This window comes from Thamnophis elegans, chromosome 3, assembly GCF_009769535.1.
Source record: "Thamnophis elegans isolate rThaEle1 chromosome 3, rThaEle1.pri, whole genome shotgun sequence".
In the NCBI taxonomy this organism is placed as follows: Eukaryota; Metazoa; Chordata; class Lepidosauria; order Squamata; family Colubridae; genus Thamnophis; species Thamnophis elegans.
Window position 1 is genome coordinate 122,373,611 of NC_045543.1, and position 23,622 is coordinate 122,397,232.

Genomic DNA, 23,622 nt, shown 5'->3' on the forward strand with positions numbered 1-23,622 from the left:
CTATACTAGATTTTATTATACTATAAGCCTCAAAGTATGTTTCCACAACTATGTATAGAAAAATAATCCAACTTGCTGCATGTTGCTTCCATGACTTTGCTCCTGATTCTGGATAGAAAGGCTTGGGATTAAAGATTTCTAAAACATCCTGTATAACACAATTATCTTATTCTTTTTGCTAGCTGCCTTGCCTTTTGCAATTCTGACTGCGAGGGGTGCTCCCTTCAAACGAGGACTGTTCTGTAATGATGAATCCATCCACTACCCTTACAAAGATGACACCATTTCATATCAGTTGTTAGCAGGGATAATTATTCCTCTCGATATAATTGTTGTAAGTTTTATCCCTCATTTTCCTCCATTAGACTATTTGTCATATCTTGTATTTTGGGGTAAATATGATATTGAAGATGGTACTTGTTGTCCGGTAGAAAGATACCACTGGTTTAAGCCTTTCATTTGGACAAGAAGAAATTGTTTTGAATGGTTTTTTTTTAATGTTAACAGATTTTTTTCTATATTTTTTAAAACTTCAAATGCTTTGCATGCTGCATAAGTCTTATTTTATGGGAAGGAATTAGAGGAGATAATGCTAGGTTTAAATTGTTTAGTTTGAAAAATATGTACAGGGAAAGAAGCAGTAAAATTGTAGCTGAAAATGATCAGTCTCATATATTGCACATTCTACCCCCGAAGTTATAAAGATCAGTGTCCTTTTGTAAATGTCTTTATCATCTTTGACATGTTCTGATCTGGAGAATCATTTACTCTGGAATTTCCACAGAAAGAGAAATCCAAGTCCAATATCATGTTCCAGGATTGTAGTAAAAGTAAATCTGGATAGCCTCATACATTTTCTTCTTCTTTTTTCAGTTTGAGACATGTTTTTCCAATCTGGCCAATTATCATTTTTTTAAAAAAAAAATCTGGTTGGGAAAGGGCTAGATGGAACTTTTCTCTACTAATAGTAACAGGAGTTATCTGAGAAGAGTATCCTCCTCCTCCAACTCCCTTTCTTCTCTCCCTTTTCTCCTCCCTTCCCTGAATAAATACAGTGCACTTAAAATATTTAAGCTCTGTAAATATTTTTTCCTCTCCAATATTTCTAAAGTAAATAAGATCCCCATCCTACACCCATCATTCAGTTGGAACTGAGAGAAGTATGAAGCATTTTGGCTCATGGTCACCCTGCCCATGATCTTGTGGATTTTTAAAAACTAGTGTTCATTCCTGGTAGATTTCCTGTAAGGCAAAAATCCAAAATCAAGCCCCACAGGAAATCCTTGAGGAATTATTTTATATGCTTAATCTGTAAACAAGAGATTGCAGTCCTTCCCAACTATATCCTCTCTGTTTCTTGATTCTCTTTGTGGACTAAATTATCCACAAAGAAGGATAAACAGAGGAAGACTTTGTTTGGGTGTGAAGCTGAGAGGAAATTCAAACAAGAGCAGCATCTTTAGCACAAGCAGAAAGATAGAGGGAATAAACATTTGGTCCCATGAACGCTGCTAAAGAACAATTCACTTTGTCTCTCTCTGAAGTACCACCTACTGGAGATCATCAGGTACTCTCACCCATTTCTCTATCCCTAGCTGTGACCTTTTTGTGATCTTATGATCTATTTCTTAAGTTTATTTTTTGCTCTCCCTCTATCTCCCCATCTTTTTCCTTTTTGTTATATTTTCAGTTATAAGATTGGAAGCAAAAAATGACTTGGTAAGAGTCATGCTGGAAGTTTTTCCTCCTGAAAAATGAGGTAATATGCTTCAAATGAAAACAGTTTCTGTGACAGTTATCTTGGTGCATATATCAACTTGCTCAAGACCTTGTTTACAAGAATATTGGATAGTATTTATTCTTAATTTATCATTACAGCTCGAGTCATTCTTAAGTGGATCCAAATAAAAGTACAATGACTGAACCTTTAAACTTCTCTTTATTTTATTCATTGACAGTCCTGAGGATAAACTAAATTCTTTTCTCTCTCTCTACCTGTCCACCCTTCTTTGTTATATAATATATGCCAACTTCTTCTTTTTTTCCAAAGAAAAAGAAAGAAAAATGTGCTTAAAATGGCCATTACAAGGGTGGTGATTTTTTGTCATTTGAACCTTTATGAAAAGTTCATTGCTTCCAGCTGCCAAAATCTGTAAGCTACATGGGATTTCCTATAGGAGCCTAGATGATGAATGATTGTGGTATTTAATATTTTTGTATGTTTGCCTTTTATTTTAAATTAGCTATTTACGCAACTTAAAACAGCTGCAACTTAAATCACTAGAGCTATAGGAGGCTGCCAATTTATTTAATTTAATGAGAATTTTTTCTCTTTCTCCCTCTCTCTCTTTTTACTGTTCCCATTATAGAGGAAAGAAATAAAATAATGATCTCTAGAGAGAATGTTGTTGGAGTTCGATCTGTCACCATTCCTGTGTTTGCTAAATGAATCAATTGGATCTCATAGTGATACTTGAATTTTATTTTTTTAATGCTTTGAGATAGATCAGGGATGTCAAACTCAAGGCCCAATGTGGGGTGCTTAGATGTGGCCCACGGGGTCGCCTTGGAAACAGCAAAGGACCAACCTGCAGTGTCTCTGCCAGCAAAAACAGAGGTCGGGAGGGCCATCCGCAGCCCTCCCAAACTCCGTTTTTGCTGGCAGAGGGTTGCAAGAGGCCATTGCAGCTGAAAATGGAGCCCAGGAGCCCGTTTTCTTTGGCAGAGTGCACAGACCACAAAAGGTGCCTCCGACATGAGTGACGTTGAGTTGGCCATGCCCACCCTGGCATGGCGTTGCATGCGCACGCTGCCCAGCTGAGTTGTCTTTTTTAAAGCCATTTTTCACCCTCGCCAGGCTCCAGAGGCTTTATAGGAGCCTGGGGAGGGCAAAAAGAGCCTCCATCCCGGAGGCCCTCCTGAGGCTTTAGGAGCTTCCCTGGAGCACAAAAAAATGGTCCTATGGCCAAACTGGAAATTTGGGAATGGACTTCCGGTTTGCTCGTAGGGTCAGTTTAAGTCCCACGGAGGCTTCAGGGAAGCCTCCTGAAGGTCCCTGAAGTCTCCGGAGGGCCTCGGGGGGGGGAGGCTGTTTTTGCCCTCCTCAGGCTCCTATAAAGCCTCTGGAGCCTGGGGAGGGTGAAAAAAGCATGCAAAAAATGGGGGAGCACACTGGGGGGCTGTGTATTGCATTATGGCTGCGACACGCCCACCCACGACCCCCCCTCCGCTCCCCCTCTTTATGGCACGAGGCAAAAAAGGTTCACCATCGCTGGTCTAGCTTATTTCTAGTATGTTTTTTTCTTACTCTGAAAAAATGACTGTACAATAGTTATGACATCAAAGCAGGACTTTTTCTTAATGACTGTGTGGATAAATGCCTTGCATGTCCATTTTGTTATTCCAGATGTGTACATATTGAAAGAGAGACAGCATTTATAACTGCATTTTTAAGAAGTGGGAAAAGTGGCTGTTGATGATTTAAAGCAGAAGTGTCAAACTCGTGGCCTGCGGGCCAGATGCGTCACGCACTCACCCCACCCACCCCGGTTTAGCGAAAGGGGAAAAAATTGTGATATGTCATGTGACGATAATGTGACACCGCGAGTTTGAAGTTTAAATTTAAAGTAACATGATTTACATTTTTGCAGCAGAAATGCAGCATAAGTGAATGGATTAATCTTTCCTTCTGATTTCTGTTCTTTTGCTATCTTGAGTTTAACTAAAAATAGCTTAATCTCAGTAATTCCCACAACACAATTCTTGCTATTTCGTTAGTGACTATTCTAAAAGTAGTTTCAAACCATCTTCTCAAGGTTCATGACCACATTCACTAAAAAGGAAAGGGATTTGCCTTGTTTGTTGCAACTCATGCTAGGCATTTATGAAAAGGCATTTGATGGATTTTCACCTGATTTTCTGTATTCATATTTCATTGAAAACTGAGTTTCTAGTCTTCTAGTGTAATGTTGTCCTATCAAAGACTTATTCAAATTATATAAGCAGAGGAAACATGATTTTATGAAAAAGTTCGTGCATCCCTGATTCAATTTTATGTTTCAGCAAATCCCTGGGTAAAAAGAAACTGACATACATTACAAAGTCAAATATGACATCCTTCCTCAAATTTACATGCATATTTACTATATGTGCTGTTGTTTATAGATTCCAAATAAAAAAACAATGAATATGGCAGATATGGAAAATTGGACAGCCTTTCTGTCAGTACTTTATTGTACCCATTTTGGTTGAAATAATACTTTCTAAATCATTCTGGTTTTGCATTTTGGTTCTTTTTTTCTCAATTCTTCCCTAGTTTAAAAATATTTTAAGATGTCCTTGCATGTATTTCTTGTTTGGGAGCTCCTACAAATTTTGAATATCATTGAAGATGGAGGAATATGAAGACGTTCCAAAACTTTTGTATTTTTTTCCTCTTTGAGTACTTTATGGATAATAGTAAGGTATGTTCCAAATCCTTGTCTTCTTGAAATATTCAACCTCTTTTCCTCTTCAGGAACTATTGATTTTTGCCAATGGTAAAAATCAAAGGAGTGTCAATCAGATTATTCCGTTTGCCATAGGCGCTATTTTCTTATTTTGAATAGGCAATGACTGTTTGAATTGACATTGACTGTTTATTGATTAGCCCTCAGGCCACATCAAAGTGCAAAGTTCCAGAAACAAATTATTACTAAAATTTGATAAAAGCAATTTAAAATGGAATTGGAATAAAATATGATTTAAAAGGTTTATAAAAAATAGCCTGCATTCAGATTTATAGAAGGATGTCACATTTACCTTTTTTTGATGTACAAGCTTTGTCAAATTCTGTTTACTTACAGATTCATTGAAATATATAATTTTATTAGGCATGCCTAAACTTTTGGGTAGAATTGTATAATAAAAAAACTTAAACTATAATAATTGAAAACAGTGAAATGTATTATGTTAGTCCAAGAAATTGCTATAGCAATTGCATAAGTAACTTAATAAATAAATGAATAAATAAGTACAGGCATTTCATTGTGTTTAGCTTCACAATATGTTGGGTAGAAAATAAATTAGAATTAGGTAATTTAATTGTCTTCTGCGAAGCCTGAAAAATTTGTTGTTGTTGTTTTATTAAAAAGCACCCAGACCTCTGTGGAATGTGAAGCACATAAATGGAGAAATCATTCTAACAGCGTTTTCTTTTTCTTCCAAATATGCATTTTTAAACACAGATGTCTTCTAGTCTGGATTTTTTCCAGTCTTACTAACTATCTAATCTATGTATTTAGTACATACTGTATTCTACTTAATGGAAAATATAACTCAATGCCTAGAATTGGCTTTTTGACTGTTCCCTCTCTGAAAATCAAATGCATTTTATATTCTTTTGTGAACAACAGATTGCAGCATTTAACTAAGTGAAAAGCCTTTAAATGTTGACTTCATGAACATAGAAAAAAGCAAGTTCAAGTATTTCCAAGATGAAATGAAAATAGGCAAACTATATTTGGGCTGCTAAAATCCGAGTGACCATGATAACAAGAAAAGTATGGTATTTATTAAGTGTTTTGGAATTCAGATATATATGTTTTCAGTACTCAGATTGAATAACTCGGCTGACAAACTCTTGCTGCCACATGGAATGAAATGCCCATAAAATGTTTTGGTATTGCACTTTTGTAGTCTGAGAACCCAATTACCAAGTATGTTCAACAAACCTAGGCTATCTCTGTTTCATGGCACCCCTCAGTTCAGATGTGGTATGCCTCATTGAACAAATTATATATTGTTACCTGAGATGATGATATTTCTAGTTCTTTCTGGCTCATAACCTTATTTTCAGCAACATGCTCTCAGAAAGCAAGTCGATTCTAGGGAATCACTCAGGAGTGGGTTATAAAGGAAGCTAGGTCTACTCACTCCTTAGGGCCTTTAAAAGCAAGATTTCATAGTGAGACAATATTATAAAGGTTGCAGCACAGATATAATAAGATCACTATTATAAATTCAATGAGTAGCTGCATTGTTAAATTTTTGACAAGCTGCAAAAAGAACACTTCATGGGGCATAATAGAAATCATGTCTTGTGGTTACCTACATAGGCAGATATGCCTTTTAATGAACATTGTCGTAGCTAAATATGCTATCTTGTAGAAATACATGATTATGTTTCACCTTGGCAGCCTGCAATATCTCAACAAATAAAGATGGAGAGACAATCTTAATGTTTTTCCTTCCATTCAATATTGTTTCTACATCCCTAATTAATAAAGCATGACATTCTGACTCATTTAGCTTCCGTATTTGTATCAAATATTCTAGAAACTGAAATGGAACTTCTGGGGTTCCCGATATGCTTCTCCTCGGTGTTTCATCCATAAAAGGGTTATATTGAATTTGGTTGCTGCTTTTATTTCTGTGAAAGACTTTTGAGTAACAGGAAAAATGGGAGAACTTTAAGGGACACTATATAAGACATTTGAAGACAACACCATATCATAAGACATTTGAAGACAACCATTGATACTGATTTTTAGACATTGCTGAAGTTCAGTTGATACTGAATCACCTTTATCACACATTCAAAGAGATATATAAAATTCATTCATATTTCTGTTTTTCTTCTGTTTAAGTTATGAACCAAAGAGATGAACAAATCACAGAAGAATTCTAAACTAATTCAAAGTGTTTAGTTCTGCATAACAACTGAAATAGCTACCAGCAATTAAACAAGCTGCTTGGATGGAACCATTGAGTAAAATGCTGCTAACTGGATTGCACTGACGAGTTTCTCTGGCCACAAAAAGATTGTCTGACAATAGTGCTAATTAAATCCCTGCCCTGAAACTGACAAGGTGGTAATCAAACTGTATGCAACAAGTATGACATAATATATTAAACTATAAATAATATTTCAGGACAATCTTGTTCATTCTGTAAAGTTTAATGAAGTCATATTTAAAAAATAATAGCTTCTCTAAGAAGTGGCTTTGCCTAGAAATGTAATGTAATGAAATGTAATGAAACTTCTTGAGAAGATGTTCCCAAGATGGTTTACCACCTACTCTAACCCTGAGAATAGTAAAGGAAATTGACTACTTTATGCTGGGTTTTTTTTGTTAGCTAGTGCTGATGTTGCTGCCTTCATATGTGAGTCCAGGCCAATTGTTCCCATTTTCCATAGAGCTTTTGCAAACTCCAGCTTTTGTATAATTCAATCAGATATCAATATTTCCTAGACTACCGTTTACTAAGCCATTATGAGCCACTTACACAGGAGGAACTAAAGCTGTAGCATTGTATACAAAGTCAGTATTATTAAATGATTCTTGAAGTAGACTGCTTTCAAGAGCAAAACTCCCTCAAGGTAACATGAGAAATATATGGATGATAAAAGTTTGACAATAAAAGCATAATATAATATTGATAAAACTGATACACATCCATAGTTAGAACTTGCAACATTATCTTAGAATAAGATGGTTATAATAAACAATCCACTTATTATTATAACTTGAACTCAAGTTATAGATAAGCACAAATGCTACAGCCAAGTTGAATACCAACACTATAAAATGTTATTTTCCATAATTCTAAATTTCCACCTTTGGCGCCTTTGTTTTTGTTTTAGGAAACCATTATATTCTGAAGGAAGCGTGTCCGGTTTAAAAGATTCCATCTAGCTGAAGCCTGGGAGGTTCCCATGTTTAAAAGTTGGCCTTTAACATTTCTGGCGAGAACATTGTTGTCTAGCCCTTTCACTTGGTTCCTGAATTTCCAGAACGATCATGTTCTTGGCAAAGAAACCATTTCTTTTGAGTAAAAGGTTAAGAATGAGTGGAAATTTGATGAAAAGTTAAATGTGTTCCTTGCGTATGGTACCATTGCTGGATTTTCCAGGAAGCAGTGTTTTGTCTGGTGGTAAGGATAGAGGGGAAGATTTCTAATTCATGTTATCTGTTCATTAAAACCCAGACAGGAACAAAAAAAATGAAAGTTTATATTTCCTTCATTTTGTTTTTGATTATTCTTTGAACCAGTCATTTTTAATTCAATTCAACCTTTATTATCAGTGCATAATATGTGTACAATGAGATTGGCTGAGCCTCCCTTAGTGCAACCCCCAACATAAATATATATCAATAACTCACAGTGAAAGAAAGAAAATCCCTAAATCAATAAATCATACTAACAACACACAATCCTCTATACATATATGTGCGTAACATTACATTATAATATATTGCACCAATATAAACATGTTGCACCAGCCCTGCAAGTCTATAATACTACATACTTCTGATGTTACATTTCATTCAGGAGTCTGACAGCCCATGGATAAAAGCTGTTCTTCAGCCTGTTCGTATGACTGGCTATGCTTCTATATCTCCTATCAGATAGTAGGAGAGTAAAGAAGTGCTCACCAGAGTGTGAGTCATCCCTGAAGATTTTCCTCACTTTTCTAAGGCAGCAAGTCATCTAAAGGGTCTATAAAATTATTTATAGGCTTAATTGTTACCTAGTTAAATGGAAGCCCATGTTCAGACTTAAGTATACAGCGTGTTCTTACTTGTGTTGCAATTTTTAAAACATTCTTTTCTTTTTTATTCCAGATAATCATAGGAGAGGCCCTTTCAGTATATCACAACTGCTTGCACTCTAATTCATTTGTGAGAAATAACTACGTTGCTGCTATTTACAAGGCTCTGGGGACATTCCTTTTTGGTGCAGCTGTTAGCCAATCTTTGACAGACATTGCCAAATATTCAATAGGTAGATTGAGACCTCACTTTCTGGACATATGTAAACCAGATTGGCGTAGTTTCAACTGCAGTTATGGTTACATTGAAAACTTCAAATGCCTTGGAGACAAAGTAAAGGTTAACGAAGGAAGGTAAGTCTGTTAACATAACACACGTTATGAAAATATTTCCTGGTCCTGAAAATATTTCGTATTTTCTTTTTGACAAAAGTAGGAATTTAACAATTTTGCAAATAGGGTTCACAATGTCTCATCATTTGTCTTCCACTAGCACACAGTGGGTATTGTGCGTTTTGTTCTCATTAACCAAAAAAAAAACATTCCAGATTTAATTCCATTAACTAGTACTATGCAAAATAATTAGCACATGCAGATTATTGCTGCCAATAATAAGATTCTAGTTATAAAGCAACTGAAGCCATGAAAAAAGAAAAGTGGAAAACATTTGCATCGGTGATTTGATAGGTATTATCACTTTGTCACTCCCTTTTGATGCATAGGCTTTATGCAGAGCTAGATTAATTTGTTAATTACAGCACATTTCACATTCTTGAAGTTGTTTTTCTCAATAAGGGTGGAGATAGCATCCATGAATGGGTTAACACAGTCCGTGCTCTGATTGGACTGAGTCTGATTATTAATTAATTAATGGTCTATGTAACCCGCCTTGTGAGTGTCCCCACCCAGCTTTCCGACTCAGTCCAGCCGGTCATGTTATCCATTCCTTTGTTAATTAGCAATTTATCCACCTGCTGAATTTCAATTGTGTAAGTTTCTGGCTGCAAACTTTCTACTAGTGGGTTTCAGGCTGTCACCCACTGGCCGCTGGGCTTTGCCTCACAGGCCCTGCCTCTGCCTCTGAAGGGATTGACCACCTTTACCCTTGAGGCTTATCCACGAACTGAGGCAATTCAAAGTGACAAGAGGCCTTTTCCGCAGCTATGACTGCAAGGCTAATTGCGTGAGAGTACAGATCGGGATATCTGTTGGGTTGGCCGACGCGTCCCTTAGCGAAGCTGACCGCGTTTCGGTGCAGTTCACAGCACCAGCACGAGTTTGCCTGACACCTCTTCTGACACGGAGCTCAGTGGCGGAGCGCTAGAACAGCGCCAAAGGCTTGAGCGACGGCTGGGATTCAGCACTCCGAACGGTCTACAGGGCAGGGACATTGCAAAGCCTGAAACCATTAAAAAGAGCACGAATAAGTGGTGTGGCCGCCATTTTGAATTGGGCAGAGCTGTACTAACGGGTGCCATTTTGTCTAACATCACTGTGGTCAGAGTGAGATGGCAGACAGTAGCGTACCAGAGATCGCTGCTGAGGCCCACAGAGACATGACAGACCCTAACCATGGTCTCCTTGCTCTCCATCCAGGCCTTCACCTGTGCAGGCGATTCTAGGGGAAAAGGCCAGTACTAAGACCTCCTCTTCCTCGTCACACAAGGGCTCTAAGTCTAAGAAAGCCACCAAGGCCACATCTAAAACTAAACACCTGGAGAAGCAAGGACATTCCCCACGACATGCAAAAAAGGGGGAGGTCCCACCTTCTCACCCCAGTCCATTGCCCCCGCTGCAACTGGATATTGCGCAAAGGCCTTTCAGCCCAATGCTGCCCATTAATACATCTGGGCTTTGGGGTGACACTCCACACACACTGGCTAGGGCACCTCCACTCCTATTGTTGCTGGGCTTTGGCAAGAAGGTCATTTGACAGCTCTGCCAAAAGTATCTCCTATGGTCGCAGTACTACCCACATTAGGTATTCAGGACTTTATTGCAGAAGCCATCCAACGGAATAGCAGCGGGGCTCCAACAAAAGATCCAGGCCCCACCAGTGGCCCCGCCTGTCGCAAGACGGGGTCGACCACCTATCCCCCATCGAGGCACAATGCAGCCCATTGCCGGCCTCTGAGGAGGGGGAAATTAGGGATGCAGACCTCTCAGAAGAAGAAGGAGCGACCCCAGACAAGCCAGTCTGTACCGGCCTATTTCCCCCCCCTCCGCATTGTTCAAACCACTGCTGAGTAAGGCTAAGACAGCCGCTGTTCCGCCACAACCAGCAACACCCAGCGCCCTGTTTAAAGAACACAAGTTAGAGGCCGATATCATTCCGGCTCCACAACTCTTTGTGGACATAGTACAGAGGCAGTGGTTGCTGCCGACATCTGGACCCGCTCCCTCCACTAATGATAGAAGATTCTACAATGTTGCAGAACAGCTAGACAAGTCACATCTATGGCCAACCGTTGACCCTCCTATTGAATAATCCTATTCAGATTATTCTCCCTCGGGCTTCTGTCCCCAGACTGGGTACGGCTAACAGTCAAGGCAGCAGCTGTACCGACAACAGAGGAGTAATCAGTCTCGACGGCCCTTTTGGGAGCGGCAATAACCGTAACAGCAAAAACACATCATTCCTGCTGAGTCTTCCGTCTCCCAGGCCCTGGAATTCCTTCAGGATGGTCTAGAAAAAGGATTGTCCCCTAACACTGTCATAAGACAGGTTGCGGCTCTTAGCACAATACTTACCTGGGGGGAGGGGGGCAGCCCCTATCACATCACCCGATGGTGAAGAGATTCCCGAAGGGGGCCACCAATTTACAACCTCCAGCAGTGCATCACTACCATTCCTGGGATCTTGCAAGGGTGTTGGAGGTTCTTACTGGGCCTCCCTTTGAACCTCTACAAGAGGTCCAATTGCGGATACTTAACTGGAAGGTTGCCTTCTTGGTAGAGATAACATCTGCTAGGAGGGTTTTGGAATTACATGCTCTTTCGGTGCGGAAGGATTTGTGTAGATTTTATTCTGACTGGGTGGTGCTGAGACTGGATCCCTCTTTTGTGCCTAAGGTGGGGTCCTGGTTCCATAGGGCCAGGAGGTGGTCCTTCCTAACTTCTGCCCCTCTCCAGTTCACCATTTAGAACAACGGTGGCACATGTTGGACATGCACTGGGCACTCGAGATATACATTCAATGTACATCAAGCTTATCCGATTTATTTGTTTCTTTTCTAGTATCCTCACTGGGTAAGAAGGTGTCTGTAGCCCCATAGGAAGGTGGGTACATAAATGCATTGCAGCGGCCTATGAGCCTTGCTAGGAGCCGGTGCCAGAGGCCGTTACTGCTCACTCTACTAGAAGTGTGGCTACCACCATGGCATGGGCCATTCAGGCATCTCTGGACGAAACTGTAGAGCTGCGGCTTGGGCATCCCCTTCTCCATTTATTAAAACTTATAAATTAGACAAGTTCGTGTCGGCAGATGCCGCGTTCGGGCGCAGAGTTTTACAGGCTGTTGGTTCTCAAGGCTTTGGTTTGGAACAGTCTGCAGCCCACCCTTGAATCAACAGGCTTGGGTATGTTCCATTCGTGGATGCTATCTCCACACTTATTGAGAAAGGGCATTGGTACTTACCTGATACGCCTCTTCTAATAAGGTGGAGATAGCATCTGGCCCACCCATTATCATCGCCTTGTTGTCCAGGGGATGGTTGGCAGTGTATGAAAAGTTCTGTTTTCTGTGTTGGATTTGTGGTACTAGTAAATGATGGTTGGATAACACGTTGAGTCTGTGGTTATTTCACCGGAAAGCTGGGTGGGGACACTCACAAGGCGGGTTATATAGACCATTAATTATAATCAGACTCAGTCCAATCAGAGCATGGACCGTGTTAACTCATTCGTGGAGGCTATCTCCACCTTATTAGAAGAGGCGTGTCAGGTAAGTACTAACGCCCTTTCTGTACAGAATCATTCCCTTTATTTCCTGCTATTCAAGCTGTGAAGGTTGTTGGTATGTAGCTGGAGTGGCACCACCCAGAGATGGGAGGAAAGGGATTTGAATTTTTATGGGAATGCCAGGGCTTACAAAAATACAAAGAAAAATGAAAGAAACCCACCCAAAAGATCCTTGCAGTTAGGATGGCAATGTGCCATGGCTTAGAAAGACCTAGCCAGAATTCCATTACAATCTCAGATTTGTGCTTTTTTAGAATATCACAACCCATTTCCAAAATCTGATAGAGGGAGGGAAGGAGGGAGGGAGGGAGGGAGGGAGGAACAAAGGAAGGAAGGAACCAAATTACTTGTGGCATGCCCAAACCCATATTTGAATCAAAATTGCTTAAATTTTTAGAGCATTGCCTAAAAATATTCAGAGGAACAAATGCATCTAAATGAATTTATTTTATTATTGCTGAAAGAATATCACTGCTTTAAGAGAAAGTCAGTAGGGAAGGAAGATTGCAGATGAAAGGCACTTAAGTATTAACACATTGCTTTTCCTCTCTAAGCAGAATTATAATTGATGGTGTGAAAACATAGCTGCGTTCCATTCCCTGTATACTGAATGTTGTCACCTTTTTCCTGTCTGTTTTGATCACTTTTTTTTTCTTTTTGAAACAAGCTCCAACATGACTCAATTTTAGACTCTTTGGAGCCTATATTCTGCTCTCCCATTTTTCTCTTTTTCTCCTCACATTCAGAAAAACCCAGCAGCTTGTTCTTTCTCCCTTGTTTATTTTTACTTTCCAGAAAATTCAAATTGTTCACACTGATCAAATCAAGTTTTCTGTATGAACTAGAAAACATTAAATCTTAACTTCCTAGTTATTCTGATTAAGAAATCTGCTTCTCTCTTCATTACATTAAAAAGAAAATGATAGGTCATGTTCTTTATTCCAAAAAAAGAAGTAAAATTCAGGAATAATTTTATTAAAAATGTGCTGTGGGTCATTGGAGCTTCTTTTGGAGATGAAAAGATATTTTCATTTTCACTTTATTTAAGTAAGTGATTTGGGAGGCAACAAAGCAAAAAAGTGACGGCCTCTTTTGAGGGCTTCTCTTGCACGGTGTAAATTGACTAAGAGCCAGAAACAACATCCATTTTCCCAAGAAATAATTCCTCCCATGATGGATGTTTAGATCTGGGATATCCGCCCAGTTTTGGAGACAAATTTCTAACCCTTCTGAATTAAATAATAATAATAAGGCTAAGAACATTTTAAAATTTGGAGGCTGAGGGTATTTGGACCTTTTTCAGCATACAAGTGACTATGAGTCTTCCAAAGCTGATTTTTTAACTGAAAAAATATACCACAGCCAGAAGCTTTATCCAGAAGCTTCTCTTAATACAGGTCATGAGTTCATATAAGAAAGAGAACCAGTTTGATGTAGTGGTTTAGTGCTGAACTCGAAACTAACTGAGTAAGCAACAAAACAGAGAAGATGTTTTGCCATTACAGAAGGTCCTTTTCTCCATCATAGTTTTTTAAAAGAAAATAAAAAGAAATCCCTGAACTTTTCTTGGTAAGATTGCAGAATAGGTTTGCCACTGCCTCCTTCCTAAGGCTGAAAGAGAATGGCCCAAAATCAGCCAACTGCTTTTTCTCTACGGCAGGACTAGAATCCGGAGTCTCACATTTTCTAGCCTGATTTAACCTCTATATCAAACTGACTCTCCAGACTGAACCTACAAGGTTAAAAATGGAGCCTTACCTTAGAAGAAGGTTGGAGAATCAAAAGAGAACAGCCATTTTGAGAAAGATGGGTTTAGATGTAAATTAAGACTTATATACTGGTTCATAGTGCTTTACAGCCCTCTCTAAGCAGTTTACAGAGTCAGCATATTGCCCTCAACAATCTGGGTCCTCATTTTACCAACTTCGGAAGGATGGAAGGCTGAGTCAACTTTGAGCCTGGTGAAATTCGATCTGCCAAACTGCTGGCAGCCGGTGAGCAGCAGAAGTAGCCTGCAGTACTGCACTCTAACCACTGCACCACCGTGGCTCATTCTTTTTAAGATCCTTTTATTGATATTGTGGATTGATCTGAATTGAATAGGTTTTTTTTAATACTCATATATTTTGCTGTATCTGTCTTATGTATTTATTTACATATGTATTTTCTCCTAGAAAATTAGCTGCAAGTGAAAGCCTTAATCTACATAATACATGGCTTACATTTCTTTGGAACTGAATAGCATTCCAATCTTATTTAACTGTCATGCATCTTGACCATTCTGCTAGTCATGGGAAGATTTTTACTTTCTTTTTCTCCTGGGTGAAGATTCAGAGAAGAATGTCATGCATAGATCTGTAATAATGAAAGGAAAATAATATTCCAATATATGAGAGTATCTGTAGCTCAGAGTTGAACTACAGAGTCCTTGGAGCTTTTTGAGTTTTGCTGTTTGCTGGAGACATTTCATCATTCAGATAAGGTAGCATGATGGTGCCCCCTGGAAAATAATATATTTTTAACCTCAAATGTTAATGCAAATCAAATGAATATTTGTAAAATAAGACAGAACCAATTGTGAGGATTTGAAAGCAAATGGTGCCTGAGAACATAATGCTTTGCATTCTGAATTTCTCTGTTCCATTTCCTGGTATCTCCACATATTTATTGATTTTGTGATGGACATCCAATTCTTTAATAAACATTTCCAATGTGGCTATAAAAGTGAGCTAGTAACTGACATAAGGTATCTTTTTTTTGTAATTTACTGAATACCTGCTAGTTTCCATAGACAATTATGGACTAGATTTTATTCAATGTAAAGCGGCTGCATATGGCCATATGATTGACTTTAAATGAGCACTTTAAAAAGTTGACTGCAAATTCTGTAATTGATTTTTAAAATGTAAATGTTTTACATATTTTTACAAAATGCATCCCAGGGTCTTTCAGAAAGTGGTTAAAGCAACTACCTCAATATTGTAGTGATGTGATCTTCTATGCACTGTGTGTGTGACTAATATGAAAAGTGGCTCCTGGCAATACAGGAGATGGGACTAAGCTGCAACGCAGAAATCCTGTTGATTATATTATCTTTAAAACAGGTTCAAAAACTGGAAAGATGAGAAACATTCAAAGGAGAGTTGTCCATTGGCTGTGTGTACGGCATGCATTGTTTTGATATTATTCTAATTAAGCAACTAATTATTGCAGTACAGTCTGAGATAACTTGAGGACTTAAGGAAGAAAACAAGAAATTAACAAAGGGTGTTAATTCATAAAATAATCCTGCTGTTAATGAAATCTACAGAAATCCATTGGTGTTAGTCATGCATCCAGTCTAGATAACGTCCACAAAGATGCTTTAGATCAATGTTCTTTCACACCTGACAACTTTAAAAGTTGTGGACTTCAACTCTGAGAATTAACCAGCCAGCATGCTTTAGATATTCTCCCCGTAATAAATAAAATATTATAGAGATGTCATTCTGTATCCATTGTGTAATATAAAATGTGCTATAAGGCAGTATTTTACAATATAAAATGGATATAACATGATGCCTTTCAAGATTGTGGTAGTTCCTAAAACTTATTATAGAGTGTGTTGCTTTTGCAAAAGAATGGGAAAAATGATTCTTTGCTTGTGGCTGAGCCTTCTCTTCTATGCTAACTACTAGGTGCTGTGATATTCATAAAATCATAATTCTGCATTTAATTACTGAATACAGAAGAAAGAAATATCCTGGCTTATTTCTTTGAAGTTCAATATTTGTTCATTGTAGCATGAACATATGGCATGCTTGACAAGAATAAAACTGGCAAAATACCCTGGTTTTGTTGGTTTTAGTCATTATCCCTTCTGATGGCCTACTATGACTAAGAATTCATCAAGTCTGTCTTGCTGAAAAAAACCTTTAAAGCAGGAAGCATTTTGCAAATGAGACCTCAGCTTTTTGAAACAGGTGTTGGAATATCTAAGGCTGGTGCCGGCAATCTGCCCTTTTAAACTTCTGATGTTCAGGCAAACAAAATAGGATTCTCATTAAAACATTGATAACTGCATTCATTATTGTCTTGACTATTTGGTTTCGTAAAATATCTGGAGGTATCTGTATACTTTCATATACAAATATATATGTGTGTGTATATACACATACATACATGTAAGATTACTGTATGCTTTATCTTGTTTCTGTAAATAAAATATATAATCAGATATTCTTTTAGATCTTAAATCTAAGTTGCATTTAAAGATACTCTGGAATATTTTTCTACTGTAATCTAAAGATTACCATATTGTCTAAACTGTAACAAAGTTTTCATGAGGGAAAAGGAGCCTCCCTCAATCATATGCCTGGACAGCTTGGAAATGTTGAGGACTGTAAACCAAGGCATCTAGAGATTGCCAGAAGTAAGGAATTGTCAGCCAGGTAATTTCAGGGAACACATCAGAAACTGGAATACTTGCCCACTGGGCTCAGACCAAAAGAGCCATAAAATTAAAGTTTGATATACTGTACTTCAGTTATTACCTGGTTTTGAACCTTCTGTGCTACTTGGAGTCTTTGTATTCTTGTTTGTCTCTCTCCTATGAACTAGTAAACTGGTTTGCATTCAGAAGGATTTCTGCCATACATACAGCTGAATTGAATCTAGGGACTGCTGCACCTTAGATGTTTCATTACAAATGTTGTCATCTGGAAGTGCCTAGCAAAATTAACGTCATTGAAAATAAAGCGGACAGGACATAAAATGGGAGAGCCTGGTTTGCCTGGTAAAAGGGTGTTCGGGCTGTAGCCTCTTTTATTAGTATATATGATAAGGTGATCATGCTTGATTTCATGGGAAGAGGTGGCTTGGCATTCTCCAGGTGCCTAAGATTACAAACGATATAACCTGGCATTGGTCATGCTGGTTGAGATTTATAGGGACTAATAGAAGCTACAGACCAAATGGAGATCAAAGATACGATTTCCATGCAGAAAAGGAAAAACATTATAGACCCCAGATATTATTTGCTTTTTCCCTGCTGTCATTAGTAACTTCACAAGTGCAGCAAATTGCCAAGGTTAGTGCCTCCCCCTCTTTTTAAAATTGCTTTTTTATATATCTTTAAGTAAATGTGTCCGTTTGGGCTGGGATTTTGTTTGTTTGTTTGTGTCTTTAAAGTATACGCTAATATGGATTGCCTTACTACAATGAGCTTAAAATTCTGCTTTAATGAAAGAGCAGTTCTGAGAACTATATATAAATAAGCACATCTAATTTTAAATGGCCTTTGTTCGGTCTAAGGAAGGATACATGGTATTTTTAAGTGAAAAGAACAACAACAGTAGCAGAGAACAAAATGTAAGTTATTTTGAAATTATGTTATTTACAGTAAAGTTTTCTGGGTGTGCATGCATTCTGGTCCTTTGATAGTAAGCATAAAACTATGTTATTTAAAGAAACATAAATTAATGTTTGAATTGCCGCACCTATAATTGTTGATACTTTGTTTTTTTCTGAAGTTATTTTCTTATAATGAAGAGAAAAAGTCCTCCTCACCTTCAGTGCTTTGGTAATCAAATTGGGAGTTTTGGGAATTATAGTCCAAGATTTCTAGAGGAATCAGACTGTGGAAGACTGTTTTCAAGACTTTTTTACATACTTGGCTTAAACATGGCTGGCTGTTGTATCCAATGACTGACTATTGGTCCATTGAGCGAATCTCACTAATACCGGATCCATAAGTCCTGCAACTGAGAAATTTCAGAATATTTTGGATTGTTGGACTCTGTAGTGCTGTCAGTTTGATTTCAAAATACATTTGGAGCAAGCATAAACACAGCACCTTCCTGTAACTCTTTAAAACAACTGTGTCTCAGGATCACATGGCAGCTACAGCCTTGCAATCTTGGGAAAAGTGACTGTCTAAAGTCCTGAGGTGAATGCAGAGAAAGATGATTAAAACACAATTATTCTCTATCAGTATTGAAGGAGCATTATTGACTTACTTTTACTCTACCAAATCTTCACAGTCATTTTTTTTTCTCCATCAAAAATTGCAAACAATTTCTCTTTCAAAATTAAGCTGCACTGCCTTTAATTCTATCAGTAAAATACCAGATAAAATAGTGATGAGTTGAAATCCACAGGCTTTTAAAAATCTAAATATCTACAGGATGGCCTTAGGGGATATTGTAACAAAAATTCTATTGTTTAAAAGGACAACTATAGACTGAAAAATCTGAAAAAACTATTTAAAATTGTGTAATCTCATACTTCTGAGAAGCTGTCTCTTTTGATAAAAGGGCAGAATAAGATCAAAACCACAATATTCAAATACATGGATGGAATGAACGAGTGACATTTCAAGATTGTCCTCCGCATTCACCTTCTAAAACTAGGACAGTGCTTCTTTAAAGTATGCTCCTAGGACCCTGAGAATTCCCCCAAGACCCTCTCAGGCACCTACAATATCAAAATGATTTGCTTGTTGAAAAATAATACAATATTAAAATCCCATCAACCAATTACAATGAGCAGGAATGGGACCGAATGTATCAACTTTAATTTTTAATATGGCAAATATGGATAAATATAACAGACACAAACAAAAGCTCTTTTGAAGTTCTCTATAATTTTTTTAAGTGGGAAGGAGTCCTTGGAGAAAAAAGTTTAAGAAACACTTCTCTAGAGAATTGAGAAATCCTCCAGAAAAGATTTGGAAGGCAGCTGGCAAAGAAGGACAATCCACATTGCATGAGGAAAAAAATTCCTTGCTTGATGTTGAAGGAACATGTTCAAATTAAAGCATCAGATTCTTAATCAATCAATAACTTTTCAAAAACTGCAATTACCAATCAAAATGTGCTACTAATATAGTTAATCCTCGAGTTATGACCTCAGTTGAGCTCCAAATTTCTGTTGCTAACCACAACATTAGTTAAGTGAATTTTGCCCTATTTTACAGCCTTTTTTGCCACAGTTGCTAAGTGAATCACTGCAGTTGTTAAGTTAGTAACATGGTTGCTTAGTGAATATAGCTTCTCCATTGACTTTGATTGTCAGAAGGTGGCAAAAGATTATCACATGACCGTGGGACACTGCAACTGTTATAAATATGAGTCAGTTGCCAAGCATCTGAATTTTGATCACATGACCATGGGAATGCTGCAATAGTCGTAAATGTGAAAAAGGTCATAAGTCACTTTTTTCAGTGCCATTGTAACTTTGCACTGTCACTAAATGAACTCTTATAACTACTGGTATCACATTAATTTGCCTGTGGCTTCTATAAAAATACTCTTACCTTGTGGTAATCAGTGATCCGGTATGTACAGTTTGAAGAGTCATGTTTGAAATGACTGGCTGACCAACTGCACTCAATGTGTAGTCCTTAATAGAACTGCATCTACATGGAGGGAAGTACGTAGTGAGGTATCCCAAGAGTCTACTCTTCAATATCTTCATCAGAGATTTCGACAAAGGAATAGAAAAGGAACTCATCAAATTTTGAGACAACGCCAAGCTGACAGGAATAGCTAACACTCCAGAAGAAAGGCCCTATCTAACAAAATGAAATTCAATAGTGAGAAAAGTAAGGCTCTACATTTAAGAAAGAAAAACCAAATGGGCAGATATAGAATAGATGGTAGCCGGCTCAATAGTAGTAACTGCATGATCAAATACAGTGGAAAAAGAAAGCAAGATAGTAGATCTTGGCTTGATGGTGTTCTCTTGATTTTACTTGATTAGACTCAGCAATTCTAAAAAAAATGTATGTGAATAAGACAGAGAAGCACAATGCTGGCTTAAGTACTGATTTTTGCCCTGCTCCCAAAAAAATAATGTGTTTATAATGCTGTTATAGTTTGTCTATTATTAAATTCCATGACAGTTGTTGACAGGTGTTGCTGTAACTTGGGCAGAAGTTGGTTATCCATGAAGCAAGGCAATTTTACATCCAAAATTCAATTTCCTGGTGCTGTCTGGGAAAGCTAGAGTTATTTGAGAATTCCAAACTTCTTACAAAGGCTGAGCAATTCCACTGCTTTGGCAGGGCAGCCGTAGTCTTTTTGCTGTTTTACCCAGCTGTCTCTACCGCAAGATTCCAGTCTATTCATGAACTACTGTAATTGCGATATTGCAAGCAGAAGACAGCAACCTTTGTCTCTGCTGCTCCTTTGGGAAGGAAAGGATGGAACTTTCTACTTGGTATCATACTTGTCTTTTGCACCTTGGAGTTGCTGTGGATTTTGTCAGCAGAAATGCAAACTCTGCCCTGTTGTACCTTGTTATAAGAGAGGGATAAATGCTTTGGTCTGGTGGCTCCAAGTGAAGTGTTAGGAAAAGGTGTTTAGGCAGAAAAGTATTATACAATAATGCAAATGTTCCTAGAGTAAAGCTACACCCAGCAGGACTTCCCCAATCTTTAGGAATCTGTATTGGGCAAAAAAGCTATACACAGCATCATCTGAAACTGGATTGATATTGCATAGGATTTATATACCAGTAACTGTATACTGAGGGATGCGGTGGCTCAGTGGCTTGCCAATCAAAAAGGTTGGCAGTTCAGCGGTTCGAATCCCTAATGCCGCGTAATGGAGTGACCTCCTGTTACTTGTCCGAGCTTCTGCCAACCTAGCAGTTCGAAAGCATGTAAAAATGCAAGTAGAAAAATAGGGACCACCTTTGGTGGGAAGGTAACAGCGTTCTGTGTGCCTTTGGTGTTTAGTCATGCCGGCCACATGACCATGGAGATGTCTTTGGACAGTGCTGGTTCTTTGGCTTCGAAATGGAGATGAGCACTGCCCCCTAGAGTGGGAACGACTAGCACATATGTGCAAGAGGAACCTTTACCTTTACTTTTAATAGTACACTGTAAATAGAGATTAATTTGTACCATTCCCTCTATTCTGTTGGGTATCTATAGGCAGTGGGAACTACAGAGTTTGTATTAGACCGAAGGAAAGCTCAGAAATTAGCCATCACAATCACCACTGCAGTATTTCATCTTGTGTCAGTGTGGTGCATTATTTATATGGGGCAGCATTCTAGGGTGCACTAGAAAAGAGTGGTTTAGGGTAGTTTAACACTATCACTGTACCAGTGCTGGGTTAGTATAAAGACTAATCCTGATGGAAATCTGCAAGAATTGTTCTCTAAGCAACGGACGCTAAAACATGTTTTACACCCTGAGAAATGAGATTATGTTCAGAAGTGGCTCCCCTGATTCATTGGAATATAAGAATATAAGTAGTAGTACAGCTCAATCAAACTTGCAACTTTCTGTTATTATAGCCAGTTTAATAAAAGTAGATCTAGTTTTCATGTGCAGCTTAAAAAGATGTGTGTATGAAAAAAAGGTAGATAACTTCATATTTTCCATATCAGATCACTTGTGCCTTGAGCTCTATATTAGCTATCCAGTCCAGCAACGTCTCTGTTTCAAACTATTGCAATTGGACTCAAGACCTTTTACCACATTCAAGATAGATAGTTTTATTATCTGCTACTGCCTCTCTTTCAATTCAAATATAACTCTTTAGAGCCAACTATGTCCATTAATTAACATTTTCATACAGAATACAATATTTAAAAGATTCCTTCAAATCAAGAAAGAAAAAGAATAACAACTCGCTCTCAGAATATTCATTTTGTAAGAATTTTTCTACTTTATTTTTTAGATTTTTTTTCTGTGTTGGCTTTAGCAACGGTCAGAGGGATGTTTTTTAGCAGAAATCATTTCTCTTTTGGCTCACAATTTCAGAATTTGTACTGCCAAGCTTGCCACATCACAGAAAACGCTGTGTGATTTGATTTATTTTATCACTTTTTCCACAGAGCAGTGCATAAATCATTTGGAACATGGAATTGCCTCAGCTCTTGCACTCACCTTTTGCCATTTCAGTCCACTTTATAGCTTAACACCTCTTACGAAATATTTTCTGTTTTTGTTTGCTTATTGGTGATATAAAACAGAAGTTGAAACCCAATTTGCTGAAATAGTTTTATCATCGAAAGGGATGTTAAACATAAGGGAATAGGGGACAGTCCTTTAAGTTAGCTTTCTTTTCATGTTGGAAAGCTATAAAGATTTGTATCTAACAAATCTTGGAAGGAGAAGTGTAAATTCAGAAAAATGTAACATTGGGAGAAGACAAAAGGAAACAAATGTTTTTCTTAGATGAATGCAGGGACTTTAAGTAAGAGGAAAAAGCACTTCATATGAAAGGAGGGCTAGGACAATGGGACTTAAGTGTAAAATTGGCAAAAGAAGAGATCCTAGGATCTATTCACAGACATAACAGCAACGTGAGAGAGGAAAGAAGATGGTTTTAAAAATTAGCTGCTTCTCTTTAATTTCATGCACAGTAATAACTCCAGAGCTGTAATTTTCATAGTCAGAAGTCAGTGAAGTCTTGAGATGTATGCATGATAAAATGCAGGCGATTCATTGTCCTTCCATCCAGTTCAGTCCTTTTGCATTGCCTGATTGCCTGTTGACCCCTGTTCCACTCTGGTGCAGATTCTAGTGTTGTGACCAAGTTTCAGCTCTGGAGCATTGTGTCTTAATGCAGGGTATACCCAGTAAAACTGGGAGTCAATATCTCTGCATGGCAAGAGAAGTTTCAGTTCCTCCTAAACAAAATTGCGTTTACAAGCAAAATGATTTACAACCAGTTGCAGCATGACCATGATTTGTAACAGTTTTTGTTGGTTTCTGTTGTAAGGATTGTAAAATCATGTTAGCTTACTTGTTGCCTTGATTTACGATCACAGTGACATAGAACTGAAATTCCATGCTCCATTGTGGTCATAAGTCGAAGATTATCTTTACCATTTTAGCCTTTTAAACAAAAGCAAAAACCTTACAGGATCTTAACTGTTAAGAAATTTATTATTGTAAAGATCCCATTATACTATTCATGATATTAAAGGAACATAGAATAACAGAGTTGGAAGGGACCTTGGAGGTCTTCAAGTCCAACCCTCTGCTTGAGCAGGAGGCCCTGCCATTTCAAATAAATGGTTGTACAGTACAATCTCTTCTTAAAAGCCTCCAGTGATGGAGCACCCACAACATGTGAAGGCAAGCCATTCCACTGGTTAATTGTTCTCACTGATTAAAACCTGAGAAAAAT

At 38.0% G+C, this 23,622-nt stretch overlaps 1 protein-coding gene across 3 annotated transcripts in view; it reads left to right on the forward strand.

Annotated features, from left to right (window-relative positions):
- PLPP1 (phospholipid phosphatase 1) overlaps positions 1-23,622 on the forward strand; it is a 72,152-nt gene that overhangs the window by 28,914 nt on the left and 19,616 nt on the right. The window contains exons 2-3 of one of the 3 annotated variants that reach the window (XM_032214730.1): positions 183-334; positions 8,607-8,887. In XM_032214730.1, coding sequence (XP_032070621.1) covers positions 183-334; positions 8,607-8,887 — 433 coding nt within the window. Of the gene's footprint in view, positions 1-182; positions 335-945; positions 1,568-8,606; positions 8,888-23,622 lie in introns of those variants that run through there. The other 2 variants (XM_032214732.1, XM_032214729.1) reach the window with 2 other exon arrangements.